General features: G+C 38.1%; 4 protein-coding genes across 4 annotated transcripts; 2 read left to right on the top strand and 2 right to left on the bottom strand.

Annotated features, from left to right (window-relative positions):
• The first annotated feature begins 4,041 nt into the window (after nt 1-4,041).
• Nucleotides 4,042-5,395, top strand: LOC27207765. Its single transcript, XM_016183440.1, has 2 exons — nt 4,042-5,280; nt 5,336-5,395. Exons 1-2 carry the CDS (start codon nt 4,042-4,044, stop codon nt 5,393-5,395), a joined length of 1,299 nt encoding a protein of 432 aa, XP_016035708.1.
• A 313-nt stretch (nt 5,396-5,708) lies between these two features.
• LOC6739758 lies at nt 5,709-7,574 on the top strand. Its single transcript, XM_002076615.4, has one exon. It carries the CDS (start codon nt 5,747-5,749, stop codon nt 7,532-7,534), a length of 1,788 nt encoding a protein of 595 aa, XP_002076651.2. The 5' UTR covers nt 5,709-5,746; the 3' UTR covers nt 7,535-7,574.
• A 210-nt stretch (nt 7,575-7,784) lies between these two features.
• On the bottom strand, nt 7,785-9,563 carry LOC6739757. Its single transcript, XM_002076616.2, has one exon. The coding sequence runs from the start codon at nt 9,561-9,563 to the stop codon at nt 7,785-7,787; it is 1,779 nt and encodes a 592-aa protein (XP_002076652.2).
• Nucleotides 9,564-9,659: 96 nt separating this feature from the next.
• On the bottom strand, nt 9,660-12,812 carry LOC6729052. Its single transcript, XM_039295097.2, has 3 exons — nt 11,964-12,812; nt 11,541; nt 9,660-10,852 (listed from the first exon to the last, which is right to left on the bottom strand). Exons 1-3 carry the CDS (start codon nt 12,810-12,812, stop codon nt 9,888-9,890), a joined length of 1,815 nt encoding a protein of 604 aa, XP_039151031.1. The 3' UTR covers nt 9,660-9,887.
• Between the last annotated feature and the right edge of the window lie 3,967 nt (nt 12,813-16,779).

The following is a 16,779-nucleotide window of genomic DNA, read 5'->3' on the forward strand; positions in this document are numbered from 1 at the left end:
TCAGCCAACATCAGCTAAAGAAACCCAAACAGGAGCAAATAAAAAGTATGGCACTCTCTGCACTTGCAATTCAATTACACTGCACAAAAAGGCAGCAATATAAATACTACGGTGGCACACATGCAGAGATAAAATATCTATTAATGCCCATAGATTGCTCCGGTTTTAAGCTAGCTACAAATTCAATGTGTGCACACAATTCAGTGCCAAATGGGATTTTGGTCGAACGGCAGCGAGTGTAAGCCATGGCCAAAACGAAAGGAGCAACAGAATCGACTAAACTTTATGTGCATGTTAAGAAAAGTGCTGCAGGAGCGACACAGTCTTGGACCAAAGGCACACGGAAGTGAAAACGTTTCACACTCCAATTGCTGGTACAGATCTCCCCATCTCCCTCCCGCCCTCTCTCTCTATCTCTCTCACTCCTTCTAACAGGACTTTCCCTGGGCTGCTCCTAGTTTTTTCTGCACTTTCCATCGTTTTGGCAAAGTTTACGCTGGGACAGCAGGCACATAAAATAGTTTTAAATAAGAAAAGGCGAAAGCAAATAAACAATTCCATTTTTCTGCCACAGCGATGGGCTAGAGGGGGGGCGGGGGACGGGAGGCGTGTCGGGAACACACACAATGAATGTAAAGCCTTGGCGCATGAAACTGAAAATATTTCGTAGCATACTTTGCAGCGCCTGCACTGGCATACTAACACACACACATACACACAGCGTGCACGGCCCACATGAGCGTGTGTGTGGGTGTGTGTGCGTTACGACTTCCGTTTTAGTGGCCGTGTGAACTATTTACATGCACACGCAGGAAGAGAGTGACTGCTAAAATATTTAAAGTTAACTATTAAATGCTTTTAAGCACCCGGGTAAAGCATAATTCGGCCTTAGCTGTGAAATAGTTATATTATTTAAAAGATAAGCCAGACTATATTTTCTAGTGAATTTTATAGTAAAGTAACTAAAGTGAAAGGGTAATCCAAACAGAAAAAAGTGCTGACCCCTCTCTCTGGTGTGTTGATTTTAATTTAAATACGCCCGTTTGTAATGAAATTGACTTTTACCAATGCATTCATTTTTCGCCTCTGTTGTGCCACTTTTGTTGCTCATTTAGCGGTGTGGGTGTGGGTGTGGCAGAGGCCAAAAATTATGCAACTGCAGCCGCGGCGGTGCAACAGCTGTTGACACATGCCGCCAGCGGCCATTGTTGTATGGCCAACACCACTGCTGACAATGGCTGACAACGCAATGGCTGGCCCAAACGATACCACACCCGCACTTATCCCAATCCCAATCCCAATCCCCGAGTTCCAGCATTTTTGGCCGTGTTAATGGCGGCGCCACAACAGCACATAAATGCCATTGAGATTTGGCTTCATGCAATTTTAACGCTTCGTAGCACACGCACACTCATACACATACAGACACACACACAGATAGATTCGCAGAAAGAGAAAGGGGAGTGTTGGAGAAAGTGGGAAAGGGAAATGGAAACACAGCACACATTTTGCCCAATTTATGACTTTATTTTAATATAATGTCAAATGCTATTTGCCCAGTGTCCGTTTCAATTTCGATTTCAATTTATGTATCATTTTGAAGCGCAGCGCGAAAAGTAAAAAATTTGGAACATTTTTGCGAGCATTGGATCTGGTTTATTTATTTTTTCCTACATTCGGCCGCAAAATGGTTCATTATAACGCTCGTTCGCCATTGCTGTTGCTGAATTCTGTGGTTGCCTAAACCGGCCTCCAAGCCGGCAAAATGAAAACAAATAATGGCACAATTGCCTGTGAATCCAAACTACGAAATTACCATTTACGAATTTATTTATATATTTTAAGCTTTTGAAACCTATCTAACATCTAGGTTTCCTGCGGTTTCCCATAGAAGCTTCTTTAGGCTAGAAAATGCTCACCTTAATACTATTTTTAGCTGATTTATATTACATTTTAAGTACTTACCAAATTTATGAGCTTATCAAAAATGAACAAAATTGCATAATGCAGGTATCGGAAATATACAAAATGCCCAACTATAGCTGCGTATTTAGGGTATTAAAATCTGATACACGAACCAAATTGGAACGCTGGCGACAGGCTGCCATTTGCATTTTGTCCAGTTCATTTCAGGCCGGAGCATAGATGCTCGGCATCTAGGCATAAATTCTATTATAAATAACATTTAGAGTGAACCGACGGCCAAATGCTGGGGTTTTGCATTTGTCAGCGCTGGAAATTGGACCGAGAACATAGATACATACATACATATATAAAAGTGTATATATGGATATCCGACAGAGGAAAATACAAATTGCGGTTTCTAAATTGAACGGCGAGTGTTTTTCGATGGTGTGCGAGAGTGTGTGTGTGTGTGTGTCTGAGTGTCTCTGCGCTCGACGCATAATCAGATTTGTTTATTCAATTTTTCATGAAATTTTCTTCAGCTTTTTTTCGTGCGGTTTCGGGGCCGTCCAACTGATTGAGTGGCAATGGCATCGGGCTATTGGACAGCTTTGGTGGTAAAAATATTGTTACATTAATACTGTTAAAGATTGAAGGGGATTTGTGGGGGCTTCCGCCAGCTGGTTTTATTTTATATACTTCAAATGCGATGTGTGCTCTTTAAAGGGACTTAAAGCAAGCACATTTTGCGTAGCTGGCATACAATTAGTGGTAACTGAGTGCCAAATGTCATAAACATTCCATTGAATCGTACTTCGCTCAATCGGCATAATGAAAACAGCGTGCCGTGCTTCAATTAACATTCTCCCATGCCCGCCAATTATCAGTCCTAATTAACGTTTCATAAACTGTAACAGGGCGGATTATCGGCATTACGTATACGACGTGTGTGTCGGCCAAAAGGGAAATTAATCAAATTAGCATCGTTAAGCCAAAGCAGCGAGCGACTTGCGATGCCCATCAGCAATTGCTAAATGTAAACAATCATATGTGAGATAAAACAGCAAATGAATATAAAAAAGTAGCTGGCATCAGCGACCGCAACAAAAACAATTAAGCAAAATTGTCATAATTACAGCAGCACAAATACAGGCAAACAATTGCCACAAATTGTGACAATTTGCCGCCTGATTAATGAGTGTCTGTGGTTCTCCGCCAGACAAAACCAGCGGAATGCCAGTTGGCCAGATGCGGGATTATTTGCGGTAATATTTTATGGCAATCATTTGAAAATGATATTCTCGGAAAATCGCATTAATTGCTAAAAATCAAGAAAATAGATACGAAAACACAATTGAACTTCACACTTCGCTGCCTGAGGAGAATTGGCTTATAGCTATATTCATTAAAAGTTAAATGTTAGTTTTAGCTTTTAAATCGAATAGGATATGCCAGTTGAATGACAGTATGTTTAAGGAACATCGAAATACTTCAATCGTATTAAATTTCATATATTAATTATATATTATATAATAAAATTCATATAGTGCAACCTTATGTACCAATTTAATTATTATTAAGCTGGTTGCCATTATCCCATCTTTCTATCGACTGTCAGCTGTCAGCTCGTAAATTGTGAATAAAGCACTCAACTAGAGACAAGTTTAGATGGACACTTTCCAACTTTCAAAATTGTCGGCCATCCAGTATATTTTCTGCACTACTTAAAATCAGTTAGAACATATGGACTGGCAGTTTAAGGTCGCAATAATTATAATATTATTGATTTATTTAAGTCAAGGTATGCTGAAAAATGTGGAAAATCTGCAGATTAGGTTTCTCCACAAGCTCGTTGGAAAAATACGGCAAGAAGAAACAGTGGAAACGATACTAATATTGCAACATTCAGCAATGGATTGTAAGATACAAAATTGGAACTATCCAGAAGTTCCTACTCTGCGCTTTAATGAATTAGAGATTGTAGAAGTCAGAAATTCCTTTAACAATGTTGTATTGGCCCTTGTTTGCATCTGTGACGATTTCGGAATAATTCTTCTTGAAAGTCTGGCCAAGGACTTAAATCGAATGCGACAAGCACGAATTATCCTGTGGATTGGAGGGAAACTTACACCTAAAATGGTCAATGTGATTGCCACTCAAGTAGAGAAATATCAAATGTATCAAATGATTATTCTTGAAGCTAAGGAACATTCGATGTCAAATAGGCTAACGATACGACTCCTTGATCCTTTTCCGAGTGTACATTTTGATAAAATCGATGATATTTTAGGCCTTAAAGGACCCATATTTTATACCCCCGAGACAAACTTCAAAGGCAAAGTCATCAATCTGCTGCCCGATTGGGACTCAGCCCTAAAAATCAACGTCACTGTGTCATCAGGTATGTCTATACCCATTGTTCGAAATCGTGACTACGGCGTCATCGAGTTTGCCTTGAAGTACAATTTGAGCCTTAGAGTTTTGAATGCCTCGTATAAGTTGACAGTTGCAACATCTGTGGTCCCCGACATCCAGTTGAAAAGTCAAGTTCACACTAACATGGATAATTTGAAGAATTGGAATCCCCACGACATATCGTCGCTAATGGTTGCTGTTCCCTGTGGCAAAGAGCTGAGAATCGAGGAAGTCTTTAAACAACTGGATGTGCACTCTTGGCTGGTATACATTTTCATTGTCTATGGAATATTTGTGGTGGCAGAGGCCTCTATTCTCGCAATAACCCATAGAATGACCGGCAGAGCATACAGGTTCACCAGTCTCATTCCTTTCCTGAATCTCCGCGCATTTCGGGCAATTTTGGGCATGTCGTTCCCAATCAGCCGAAGATCAAGCCTATCACTTCGTCAGCTTTTCCTGGCCATAAACGTTTTTGGATTGATCTTCAGCAGTTTCTTCAGCTGCAAGTTGAGTGCCCTCCTCATGAAGTACTCCGATCAGCCACACGTTAAGAACTTCGAGGATCTACGTGACAGTGGGCTGCCCGTGATCGTGGGACCCACCATGGATCCTTTTCTAAAAAGTGAAGCTGGTTCCGATTTCGTTAAGAACCACTTGATAAACCTCAAGTATGTTAGTCAGTGGGATCGCGTTCAAATGTTGCTGAAAGCAAACACCAGCAACGCATACCTTCTGTACTCAGAGGACTGGAATATCTTAGATAACTTTTGGAAGTTCTATGGCCACAAAATGTTATGCAAGTCCGAACATTTGACTATCATACAAGCCTTGCCCATCACCTATATCCTCAAGAATAACTCTATGCTGGATAGAAGCCTATTCAGGTTTATGATGCGACTGCAGGAGTACGGCTTTGTGGGTCATTGGATAAAACAATCACCGTACCCGCTTAGAAAGGTAATCAATCCAACTTTTCAGCGAAATAATATTCAACGAGAAAGTCCCTTATCAGTTCGTCATTTCCAATGGCTATGGTGTGTTCTTGGATGTGGCTATGGATTTGCAATCATAGTTTTCATTATTGAGCTCATTTTGGGAGGTAAGAAGAAAACGCCAAATGGAAACATTTGTGTGGTGTAAGGATATTATCTTAAATTAATTTATTACGCACATATTGAAGAACTCTTTTTAAAATTTGATGCTATTACAAATGTAAGTCCTGCATATGAGATATGAATCAAGATACACATACATTACAGATAGTCGACCTCTTAAGTTAATGAAGTTCCTTAAACTTCACCTGGCTTCATGACATTCAAAATTGACAGCTGCTAACTGATATTAGAAAATGGAAATTGGACGAACAGAAGTGAGAGTTGCATTTAATTTAGTTCGACTAGTAGATTGTTGGCTAAAGCAGAAAATGGCGTTACCGAAGCAGCTGAAATTCATTAATATTTTTTTGGTACTTTTCATAATCTACGGTTCATCTGATGGAACTGAAAACCAACATGAGATATTTCTAAACCGACTGCTCCAATCTGTTCACAATGAGCGTTCAGTGGAAACTTTGTTTTTACTACATCATAGTAATTTGGCCAATTGTTCGCTACAGGATTGGAATCCACCAAGAATTCCAACAGTGCGCTCAAATGAACTGAATGTATTTAATTTGGAAAAGACCTTCAACCACAATGCTTTGGCATTGGTTTGCTTGATAAACAACTCTTATATTGGACTTTTAAATACACTGGCCAAATCGTTTGATTGCATGCGGCAGGAGCGAATAATTTTAATGATTCACCGGAAACCAGATCCAAGTTTTATCGAGGACATCACCCATGAATTGAAGGATCTACAATTTCTGCATTTGATAGTACTTATTGTTCAGGAAAAATCCAATGGACAAATTTCCGCATCTACTCTTCGCTTGCACTCATTTCCGGAACCGCATTTTAAGAGGATTCGCAATGTATTGGCCATTAAAAAGATTTTTTACCGTCCCATGAACTTTCGGGGAAAGGTATTAAATGCAATTCCAAGCGATATAAGAATATTATTTGTAGCTTTAACCGAAATGTTAATAGAATACGCACGAAGATATAACTCAACCCTACGAATTCAAAATCGAAATATTAAGGAAGAGATTGAAATTACAGAAGATAACTATGACATCGATATGAAGACACAGCTGCACAATAGTAAAAACTTTTCGCATCACATGAACATCGCGATGGACATGAACTCAAATTCCCTGATAATTCTTGTACCTTGTGCAACGGAGTTAAGGGGCCTGGATATTTTCAAGGAGCTGGGAGTGCGAACTCTCACGAGGTTGGCCCTGATTTTCTACATCATCTTCGTTCTAGTTGAGATGCTCTTCGTGTTTATATCGAATCGTTTTAATAGCAGAAATTTCACCATGAGATACACAAACCCATTGATGAATCTTCGAGCAATTAGAGCCATTTTGGGCCAAACTTCTCCCATATCGAATCGATACAGCCTGTCAATTCAACACTTTTTCGTTTTTATGAGCCTTTTTGGGACTCTGTTTGGTGGGTTCTTCGATTGCAAGCTCAGATCCTTTCTGACCAAAAGACCCTATTACTCGCAAATAGAGAACTTTTCTGAGTTGCGGGAAAGTGGAGTGACCGTCGTGGTGGATCCTCCAACTCGGCAGTTTATTGAGGATGAAATCAATGCCAATTTTTTTAGAGATAAAGTTCCCAATGTACTTACTACCCCAGCTCAAGAATTAATTAATCTCGTGTATTCATACGAAAGAAAATTCGCCTTTGTGGCTCATTCTATACCGTGGCGCACTTTTAAAGAAGAAATGAGATCGCTGAACCAAAAAATCCTTTGTGAGAGCAAGAATCTGACCATCCTTGAGAACGTGCCGCTAACTTTCTCTCTACGCAGAAATGCGATATTTAGCCATCACCTTCGCAATTTCATTATAAATGCTGCTGATTCCGGTATGGGAACTTACTGGTTTAAAATGGCTGGCAAAATAATAAGAAAACAGATTAAGACATCTTTGCGTGAATCTGAGCAGCAGCCGTCTCATCTTCCACTGTCATTTGATCACTTCAAATGGCTTTGGGCTGTACTTTGCATTGCTTACGTCATGTCATTCATGGTTTTCGTAATTGAAATACTTTGGTCAAAATACCAACGGCGCACTAGAAGCGAAAGCATTGTCTAATGTTTGAAATATTTAATAAAACTAGAAAACTTTTTGTAATCAGCAGGCACCTAAAATATGTTACTAATATTAATCAAAACAATTTTATTAATATCAAACATTTGAAATAATTACTAATTGCTTTTCAACACAAAATAAAGCTTTAATAAATATCAATCGAGTTATGTAACTTTTAAAGTTTGAGTGTACTTTTTATTAATTACATTAAGATAAATTTTTTTCAGAAATTTAAATCATATTATTTGTTTGATTAACATGTGCACACACTAGGTTCCCGATTCTCGAGGTTTCTCTTCATCCTTTTAAGTGACATTTCAACAAGAAAGGCAATCATCGAAATGCTATAGCCCAGGATAAGTATGCACCACAACCAAGTCAAGTGTTTAATAGAAAGCGGATCTACCCGTTCCCTATCATAGGGAATAGTGATTTCCTTTAAATTCCTAGCAAGGCCTCTTGGGATGTTCTTTATCCAGTGATTGGTAATTCCAGATTCCTGCATTGTCACAATAAATCTGCTCAGCGGCCAGTCCAGTATTGAATTATTTCCCAAAATATAGATTCTCGGCACCCTTTCGGCGATGATTAAATCCTCTGAGGTGCAGTGGGCTCGCAGTCCTTTGGATCGCTGGTAGCCTTCAATAATAGCAAAACTTTCAGAAAATAATGTAAAAGCGTAATTGGCTTCCAAGGAAAACAGTAACTTGGCTCTTTCCGTAAATGTCGTGGTAACTTTTCTCGGCATATATTGGCTAATGAAATCCACACCCATCTCCTTTTCAATAAAATTCTCCGCATCTTCATCCATAACAACAGTCAATTCACTAGTCTTCAACTCTTCAAAATTGTTCACCTGAGGTCGGGCACTTGGTTTTGTGAGCATTGAACTAAGTTTGCAGTTGATAAAGATGCTAAAAATCATTCCAAACAATACAATTGCCAAAAAGAGTTGGCGGAGCGAAAGGCTCGATCTTCGAGTTTCCGGAAATGGCAGACCCAAAATGGCTCTAAACGCACATAGATTCACCAGCGAATTGGGGATCTTCTGGTGGTGCGATTGTCTGGAAATCAAAATGGATACCTTGAGGAAGGTAATCTCAAACAACACAAAAATTACGTAGACTAATATAATGTAGAAAATCCATTTCTGAATGCCAGACACTTTGATGACATCTTGTATACTTAAATAATGGCCGCAGGGAACCACAATCAATAAGGACGGGAAACTCATTGGCATTCCATAGTCTATAGGCTGAGTTGAATTATTTGTTAGTATAATGCGTTTTCTTAGCTCGATATCATACCAATCAACATCATTGAAAAACTGCAAAGTAAGGTTATATTTCAGTGCGAATTCAAAGACTTCTTTGTCTTCGATTCGAGAAATGGGAAATTTCTTTATATTCCCCATTTGGATAGTCAAATTGTAATCGTGCTTCACAACTGCCGTCATTCCATGAAAATTAAGCTTAGTATCCATATAGACATAGTCATTAGGTGTCCAAATATTTTTGATTCGCTTGAAGTGGGGAGAAGGGAAAGGACTTAGACGATAGGTTAGCAGTTTGTCTTTTGCTACAACGTTCAACATTAACATATCAAATAGTTTTAAGTCTGTTGATTTCTTTGAAATCTCCTGGAAAAACTCCTCTTTAAGTTCCATTTGCGTCCACAGTATAATTTTCTGTTGTCGCACTTTACCAAAAGTTTCGAATACGCTTCTTAATAGACTGATGTGTGAATTTTCGCCAATACATATAATAGCCAATGTACGGCTGTTGAAAGTATCCCTCATTCTTATTTTTCCCTGATCATTGGTCCTTATAATTCCCATTCCGTGGACATTCCAGTTTTGAAGAGTGCAATTGTAATCCAGATGATGCTTAACAATCACAAGTGTTTCCATTTTATGCCGTTTAATCATCAGACGCACCAGTTTGTTTAGATATTTTAGCTGTGGGAACTCAGTTTCCTGGCTAACAGCCTGGCTCAAAAGAAGTATAAATAGTAAATTAAATATAAGTGACATCTTTCGTAATTCACGTAGTGGTATCACCTGCTGCAAATTAAGACTGAACTTCAAACATGAAACTACTTTGATAATGGTCACGTACCCAGGTCGTGTTTAACTTATATTTCTCAATTGACAGCTGCCACTTTTAATCTGGATTAATTTAATGGCATTTCAAGTCAGTTTAAGTGATATTGAATGATATTGGAATGTTTGGTAGAACCCTTTTTAATGTATAAGTTTTTCAGGTTATATAAGCTACTACATTTATATGATTAAATTTAACAAATTGAATAACATTAATATGCTTATTATGGTTAAGTGATTGTTATACATTTCTTTCTAAACGAAATCGTCATCTTCGCTTGATCTTCCTCTCATATTGCTTGTGTGTTGGTTCCTTTTCTGGAAAAGTATCTCCAAAATAAATACCAGTGTGGCGATACTTTCCCCAATCACCAGAAGATGCCATATCCAGCTCAAATGCTGAATGGACAGAGGAACTGCTCCCTCTTTAATCCTGCGAGGATAGGTAACATTGTATAATAGTTTAAGGACCTTAGGAAGTTCTTCAGTCCAAGCTTCGGGAATCCCCGTTTGTGGTATGTAGGTGATATACCTTGTCAGCATCCATTTCAAGACAGAATTGTTACCCAGAACATACATACGTGGCAGATTCCAGGCGATGGTCAAACTCTCAGCTTCGCAGAAAACCCTTTCATCTAAAGACTTTTGGAGAGTCTTCAACGATCTCCATGTAGTTGTGTACATTATATAGCTGTAGCTATCGTTAAAATTCAAAAGCATTCTGAGAGTTTCTTTCTTTTGGAGAATTAAATAGTTCGGTAAAACATTATCAAAGAACTCTGGATCGATATGCTTTTCGATGAAAGAGTGAGTATATTTATCCAAAATAGTTATCATTCCGCTATCTCTCAACTCTTTGAAGTTTCTCACCTGAGGGTTTTGAGCTGGTTTCATTAGCAGTGCACTTAGTGTACAGCTAACGAAATTGCTATAGACAAGGCCAAAAACGCTTATGACCAGAAAGAGTTGCCGTAGTGAAATGCTCGATCTGCGAAACTCTGGAAATGACAGACCTAAAATGCCTCGAAAGGCTCGAGGATTTAACAGTGTATTTAAGCTGGTCAGACGAACTTCTCGACCGGATATCCTGTGGGTTAGCCAAAGTATCAGGGTTTCGATCAAAACGAAGACCACGTATGCAATCAAAAAGCAACCTATCACATTCAGTACACCCAATTTGTGAAGTACATCCATGAAGCGCCATTTCGGACTGCAGGGCACTATCAAAGACACTAGAATAACAAGATGCGTAACGGCCATACATTCGTTTGGCACTATGCAGCCACTTTTTTGGTGAAGGCCAAATTTGCTCTCTTTCCGCTCGCTCACGCTGAGAGCGTAAGAAGTCTAATAATAGAATATGCTTGCTTGTGTGAGTAAAAACAAGAGACGAGAACGCGTATATGTTGCGTGTTGTGCTAGAAGACGATTTTCGGGCCGAAATCAATTCTGATCGAAGAAACGAATTTACATATTTGGAGTTGTGGCCAATTTCGTAGCAATATGATGAAATAAAATAAAAATTCCCTGACTATTATAATTTTAAAATTTTTTAAATTCGTTTGTTAAAATCGCCGCTCGAATTAGCTACCGTTTACATATTTATATTTTATTTTTATTTTATTTATATTATAAATAAATAAATATGAAATAAATATTTCATAAAAATAATAATTATTTTTTAATTTCATAAAAAAATAATAATTTTATTCATAAATAATAAAAATAATATTTCATAATAATAATTCATAAAAAATAATAATACGTAGTAGAAACTAAAATTTAATAAAATAAATAAAAATATGAAAACAGTTCGTTGCAAAAGTCATATCGTCAGGCACGAAGTGCGGACACAAGCACTCAACATTCATTGCCTTATTAATTTTTCTCACGCCGCAAGCTGAATACCCTAATGACAAGTATTCTAATATAAAGTCATTTTCGAAATTTATTTTGTGATGTACATAGATTCGGCTATTACTATTTCTAAGCTTTATTTAAATAATAATAACGTTGAGGCAAGAAAAAACAAGAATTTTTCGCATGGAGCCAATTAATCAAAAATAATATAGATTTAAAGTCAACGAACTTCTAAGGTGAAGGGCATATTTTGTCAAATTTACAATGCATGAGCACACGTATGCACACATACAGTTGTATGCTATCACTGTATGCGTAGAAAAGAGCTGTTTGCTGTCGGCTCTCCGCTCTTTCTCTCTCGAACAAAAACTCAAGAGAGCCTGGAGCCACCTCTAGAGCCACGGCCAAAAAATCGCGTGCCAAAAATTTGTATGGCCGTTACGCATCTTGTTATTCTAGTGTCTTTGGCACTATGACAATCAATGAGCAGGCGGTGTTGGGACTCACAAAGGCCATCTGGGTGGGAAAGTCTTTGGTTATGAAACGTGGACCTAACTGTATATCGAAATTGTCTGATTTTGTATCATTTTGATCATATAATTTCAAACTCAAGTTATACTTAACAGCGAACTGAACAATTTCATAATCCTTCAGTTCGGATAAGGGAATTGGGCCTGATGGAGACCATACTTTAAAACGAATGTTCGAATCCACACTTTCCTTCAGGATGGCCGTTCTACCGTGGAAACTTAACCCACTGCCAATAAAACTGGGCCCCTTTATGTTGGATATATTTGTTAATTGGCAGCAGCGTGAAGTTGGGTATGGATTCAATAGCCGAAGTGATGGTACTGCATCGAGATCATCGTTCATTACCACGATTATCATCTGGATAAAATTATACATATCGGCTTGCTGGGAGATGTAGTCCAGCAACATCTTGCTGGGTTCCCTTTGACTCCACAGTATGATCCTCTCCTGCCTCATGTTGTCCATAGCGTTGGCCAGAGTTTTAAGCAGCCCATAGTCTGAATTTTCGCCCATGCAAGCTAATATAACTGCCTGGTCATTGAAGTAGCCACTAATCCTAATGGAGCCCATTTCATTGGCCCTCAGGATTGGGCTTCCACGTGGATTCCATTGGTCAAGATGGCAGTTTTCATCCCGACTATGCTTGATTACCATTATTGTTCGAATTTCTCGACCCTCCTCTATAACACTGATGAGCTCTCTAAGGAACTTATGCTGCGGGTTCTTGCCTCCTTTGGTCAGCGATAGATATATAAGTAGTAAAACTAATAATTTGAACACTTTTGACATTTTAAGTTAGCCTAGGGTTAGTTTAAGCAGCTCTAGAAAGTTGGAACTGAACTGAATATCAAGGAAATAACTTACAACTGCTCCTTCCTAAAAACCAATCAAAAGATAGCCTGCGACGACACCTGTCAAATGTTGTGCAAAGCAATTTCAGCAATTAATTTAATTGCAATCCAATAGTTTGGAAACTCAATGGTATTTAAGGTGACTTGAGTGGATATCGAACAACTCGAATAGGTTAATCCCCGAAAGGCATCGAAATAGCTTTCTGTTGTCTAAAGAAATAATCAAACTCGAATGAAGAATACAATGAAATCGGTTAGCTTTAATTTTCCGGCATCCACATCAAGATATTATTGCCTCAATCCAGCTGCTGATCCGGAAAATATTTGCCTTTGCCACTGGGTATGTTTTTCCACATTTATGGGTCAACTGATGCTGCCATTCCCGCTCCATTTGTTTGTGCACCAATTGAGATACGATTCGGTTAACCGATTCCATTTGGCCAACTGATCGACGTCGAGTGGACCGGACCGGCATCTAGAATCTATCGATAGCGTCGGCCGAGCGACAATTTTCCTCGGCGGCAGCAGCACTTTTCCTCGCCGAAAAAGATCAGATACTTTTGCAGTCGTGTACCGTTTGCTGAACCGTTTGGAACGCGAGCGCCGTGAGACGGCATTGTGAAAAGTGAAAAATGGATTTTCCGCCCTGGGCAGTCGATGCGCTTGGGACGCCCGAGCATGTGCCGTTGCCTGTCAGCGTTTAACAAGTGTTTTCCCCCAAGTTTTCCCCAACACAATATCAGCCGCCAACATCTTGTGGGCGTGGGCCTAGCGGAAATGAGAAAATTTAATTTTAACAATTATTAATTGTCATTCAGTGTCAAATCAAATTGTGACTGTGTGTGTTTCGTGCTAATTGCGTAAATAATCACTTTAAATAATTACTTTATATGACTCAAGTTAGCTGTATCTTACACAAGTACAGCGGAAATTGTTGAATTTTGTTGTCACGAAAAAGTACGTTCCAGTAAGTTTTTTCATACACTGAAATTAAACAAAATTCATAGCAAAAACTGACGATAAAACTTATACCTTCTTCTGCAGAATATCTAACAACATAACCTAATGTTGTAAATATGTATAGATATATATATATATATATTCAAATAAATAGTAGTAAAAGCAATGCTTTAAGATGAGTTTATGTGCCATCACTGCGGATACGCATTACATATTTGTTATTGTTTGGGCTTCTGCTAAGATACACTCGATTAACTCGCTCAACACCTCAAGGCGTGCCTGTCGCAATCAATTTCTGTCGCCTGTCGCCTGCATTAATAGTTTCACTAATTTTGAAATTTATTAGATCCCCTCGCCGAGCCTTACATATCTGTTTTATGTGTAGTAAACCGTTTTTATCACCTCCACGGGCAGTGGAACGGAAAAGTCGGGCAGTTTAGAGAGCATACTGTTTGGAAAATCATCAGAGGCTAAGCAGACAGACAGGGTGAAAATCCAAAAGGCTAGTGAAAATATTAACCCGTCCCTGGGCGACGGAAAATCTCTGGCCAGAATGTTTTGGATCCGCTGCCTGATCTGGCATCAGTCAATGTCAGTTGGCCCAGTGCCAGGTCGTGTGTGTGGGCGACGACAAACAAACAATCGCCGGGCTAAAGAAATGTAAATAAATGCGGAGTATAGGGAAAGTGCTCGAAGGTGCTGCATCTAGTGGCAAAGTATCTTAAGTCATGACCACATATGAAACGGAGAGTACTTCACATCCTATATTCTTCTTCCGGCCAAGATGCGTGTCATGCTCGTCTAGAAAAATCATTTTCAAGTGGATTTTTTTATCCAGTGTTTTGGTGCGAACCATATTCAGATTGCTGGCAATGTACAGTGCGTTTCAAAAAGCAGTTAGCATACATGGATTATCTAAATAATATAAAATATGGTTCAAAAATGGCATATTCTAAATAAATAGTAACTTTTCAAACGTTGTTTCTTAGATTTCATAATCATGCAGCATTAAAAAATAAGTAACCATATAGACCCGAAACGCACTGTACATATCAAAACTTTTAATATGTATTGCCATATATTTCTCGATTGCTAACACATGTTCAAACGACGACAAAGCATGCCAAATATTTATGGCATATTTTTTGTTTGTGGCATTTTTTGTGTCATATTACTTTAATTTCTATTAATTTTTACCGCCTCCGTCGCGATAGAGACGCTCGCCAGAAACATAAATATTTTAACACATTTTTTTTATGAAGAATTCTTTAATGGATTTTATTGACTGAGTTTTTGGGCCTATGGGTTGGGGCATTGGCATTGGCCAAGTGCAAAATTTATTATACATTTATCATTTAGGTATCATTTTTTGTGTCTTTTATTTTTGCGTTTCTGTTTTGCTTCACGTTGAAAATGTTTATAGTTTTGTTTGCTTTGGATTTCTGAACTTGTGCAACAATTGGCAAGAAATATAAAATGTAAATTCAACAATGATATAAAGTCTATGCCATCTGGTTGAAGGCTGTAAACTTGAACGACTTATGAAGTGGGTCAGTGTTTTTTCTAACAAAAAAACAGAGGAAATAAGTATATTTATTGATTTGGAGTGATTTTGATCAGCCATATAGGAATTTCCATTTCGTACCCATTATACTCGACTGCATCATTTCCGTTACTGAATTTCGTGCCAAAAGTAAGAGCGTCATGCACTTGACCAGACCAGATCTTTCCAAATCCCCCTGCTAGCACCTTTTTTCAATTCTAAAAATGTTGATCATTTGGAGGCGTTTGGTTTTTATCTATATAGATTTAAAAAAAAGATCGGAAATATGTGCACATTGCGCAGCTGTCTTTAAATGCAAATTGTTCTCCGAAGCATTAATTTTACTGTCGGCTTTCCTGGAATAAATCTCATTCGTTTTTTTATTGAAAATCAACCTAAGCATGCTTTTTATTCTGACAATCTCAAACCATTTTGAACTTTTAATGAATTTCGACCCATATTTCAAGTAATAAAGATATAAAAACATTTAATTACTCATTAAAGGTCATAGAAAAACAAAATGAATTTGTATATCTAAGCTGGATCATCTATAAATCTTCTGAAACATCAATTACAGTGATCTGGCGCCTGATTTTCATTTCAATTCCAAAGTGACGTCAATGAGAGCCCTACGAGAGCAATTTTCCGAATAGATATTTTTAGTTTTATTCCGCCGATTTCGCTGCTTTGAAAAGTCGGCGCTTCTGTGTTTTATTTTATTGCTGCCTATAATTGGTTCGTTTATGTGCGGAATGGAAGAGAGGATCCTGAACTTGAAATAGGGGCATGGATAACGAGTGGGGAAGGGGAAGGAGGAAGTTGCACCAGGATTATGATGTTGTGCTCGGTGCATCGAAATTAGTTTATTTTTGGCCTGCTCACTGCAATTTGAACTTTGCTTTCAGCGGAAAGACTAATGACTTTGGGAGCGTCGCTGACTCAAGTGTAGATCTCTAAAGGGCACTGGAAAAAAATATAAAAATAGTAAAGAGACATGTTTAGGGGTTGAAGACTTCTTAAGTTTACTTGGCATACTTTTAGGAGTTTACTTAAATTTATTTCAGTACAATTTATTTTAGTTTAAATCAGCATATTTATTAAAACATAGCTTATGCCAACAGATTATTGCTCAGTATTAATATGATTTTAAAACTTAATAAAACTATGACTGAAATCAAATTATTAACCCAATTAGATGAATAATTTTCACTTTTCCATTGTGCTTATTTGAATGCTTCCCTTCTACATGTAGCAATTTGTTGTTGCTCATCGAATGACACATAATGACGCATTACTTGGGTCACAACAATGTCTATAGAGTAAATGCCCCCCACTTTCTATTCATAAATTAATATGCATAAGCAATTATCGAGTTTACCAAAGGCGGTATGCTTAGTTTTGA

This window comes from Drosophila simulans, chromosome 3R (assembly GCF_016746395.2).
Source record: "Drosophila simulans strain w501 chromosome 3R, Prin_Dsim_3.1, whole genome shotgun sequence".
NCBI lineage: Eukaryota > Metazoa > Arthropoda > Insecta > Diptera > Drosophilidae > Drosophila > Drosophila simulans.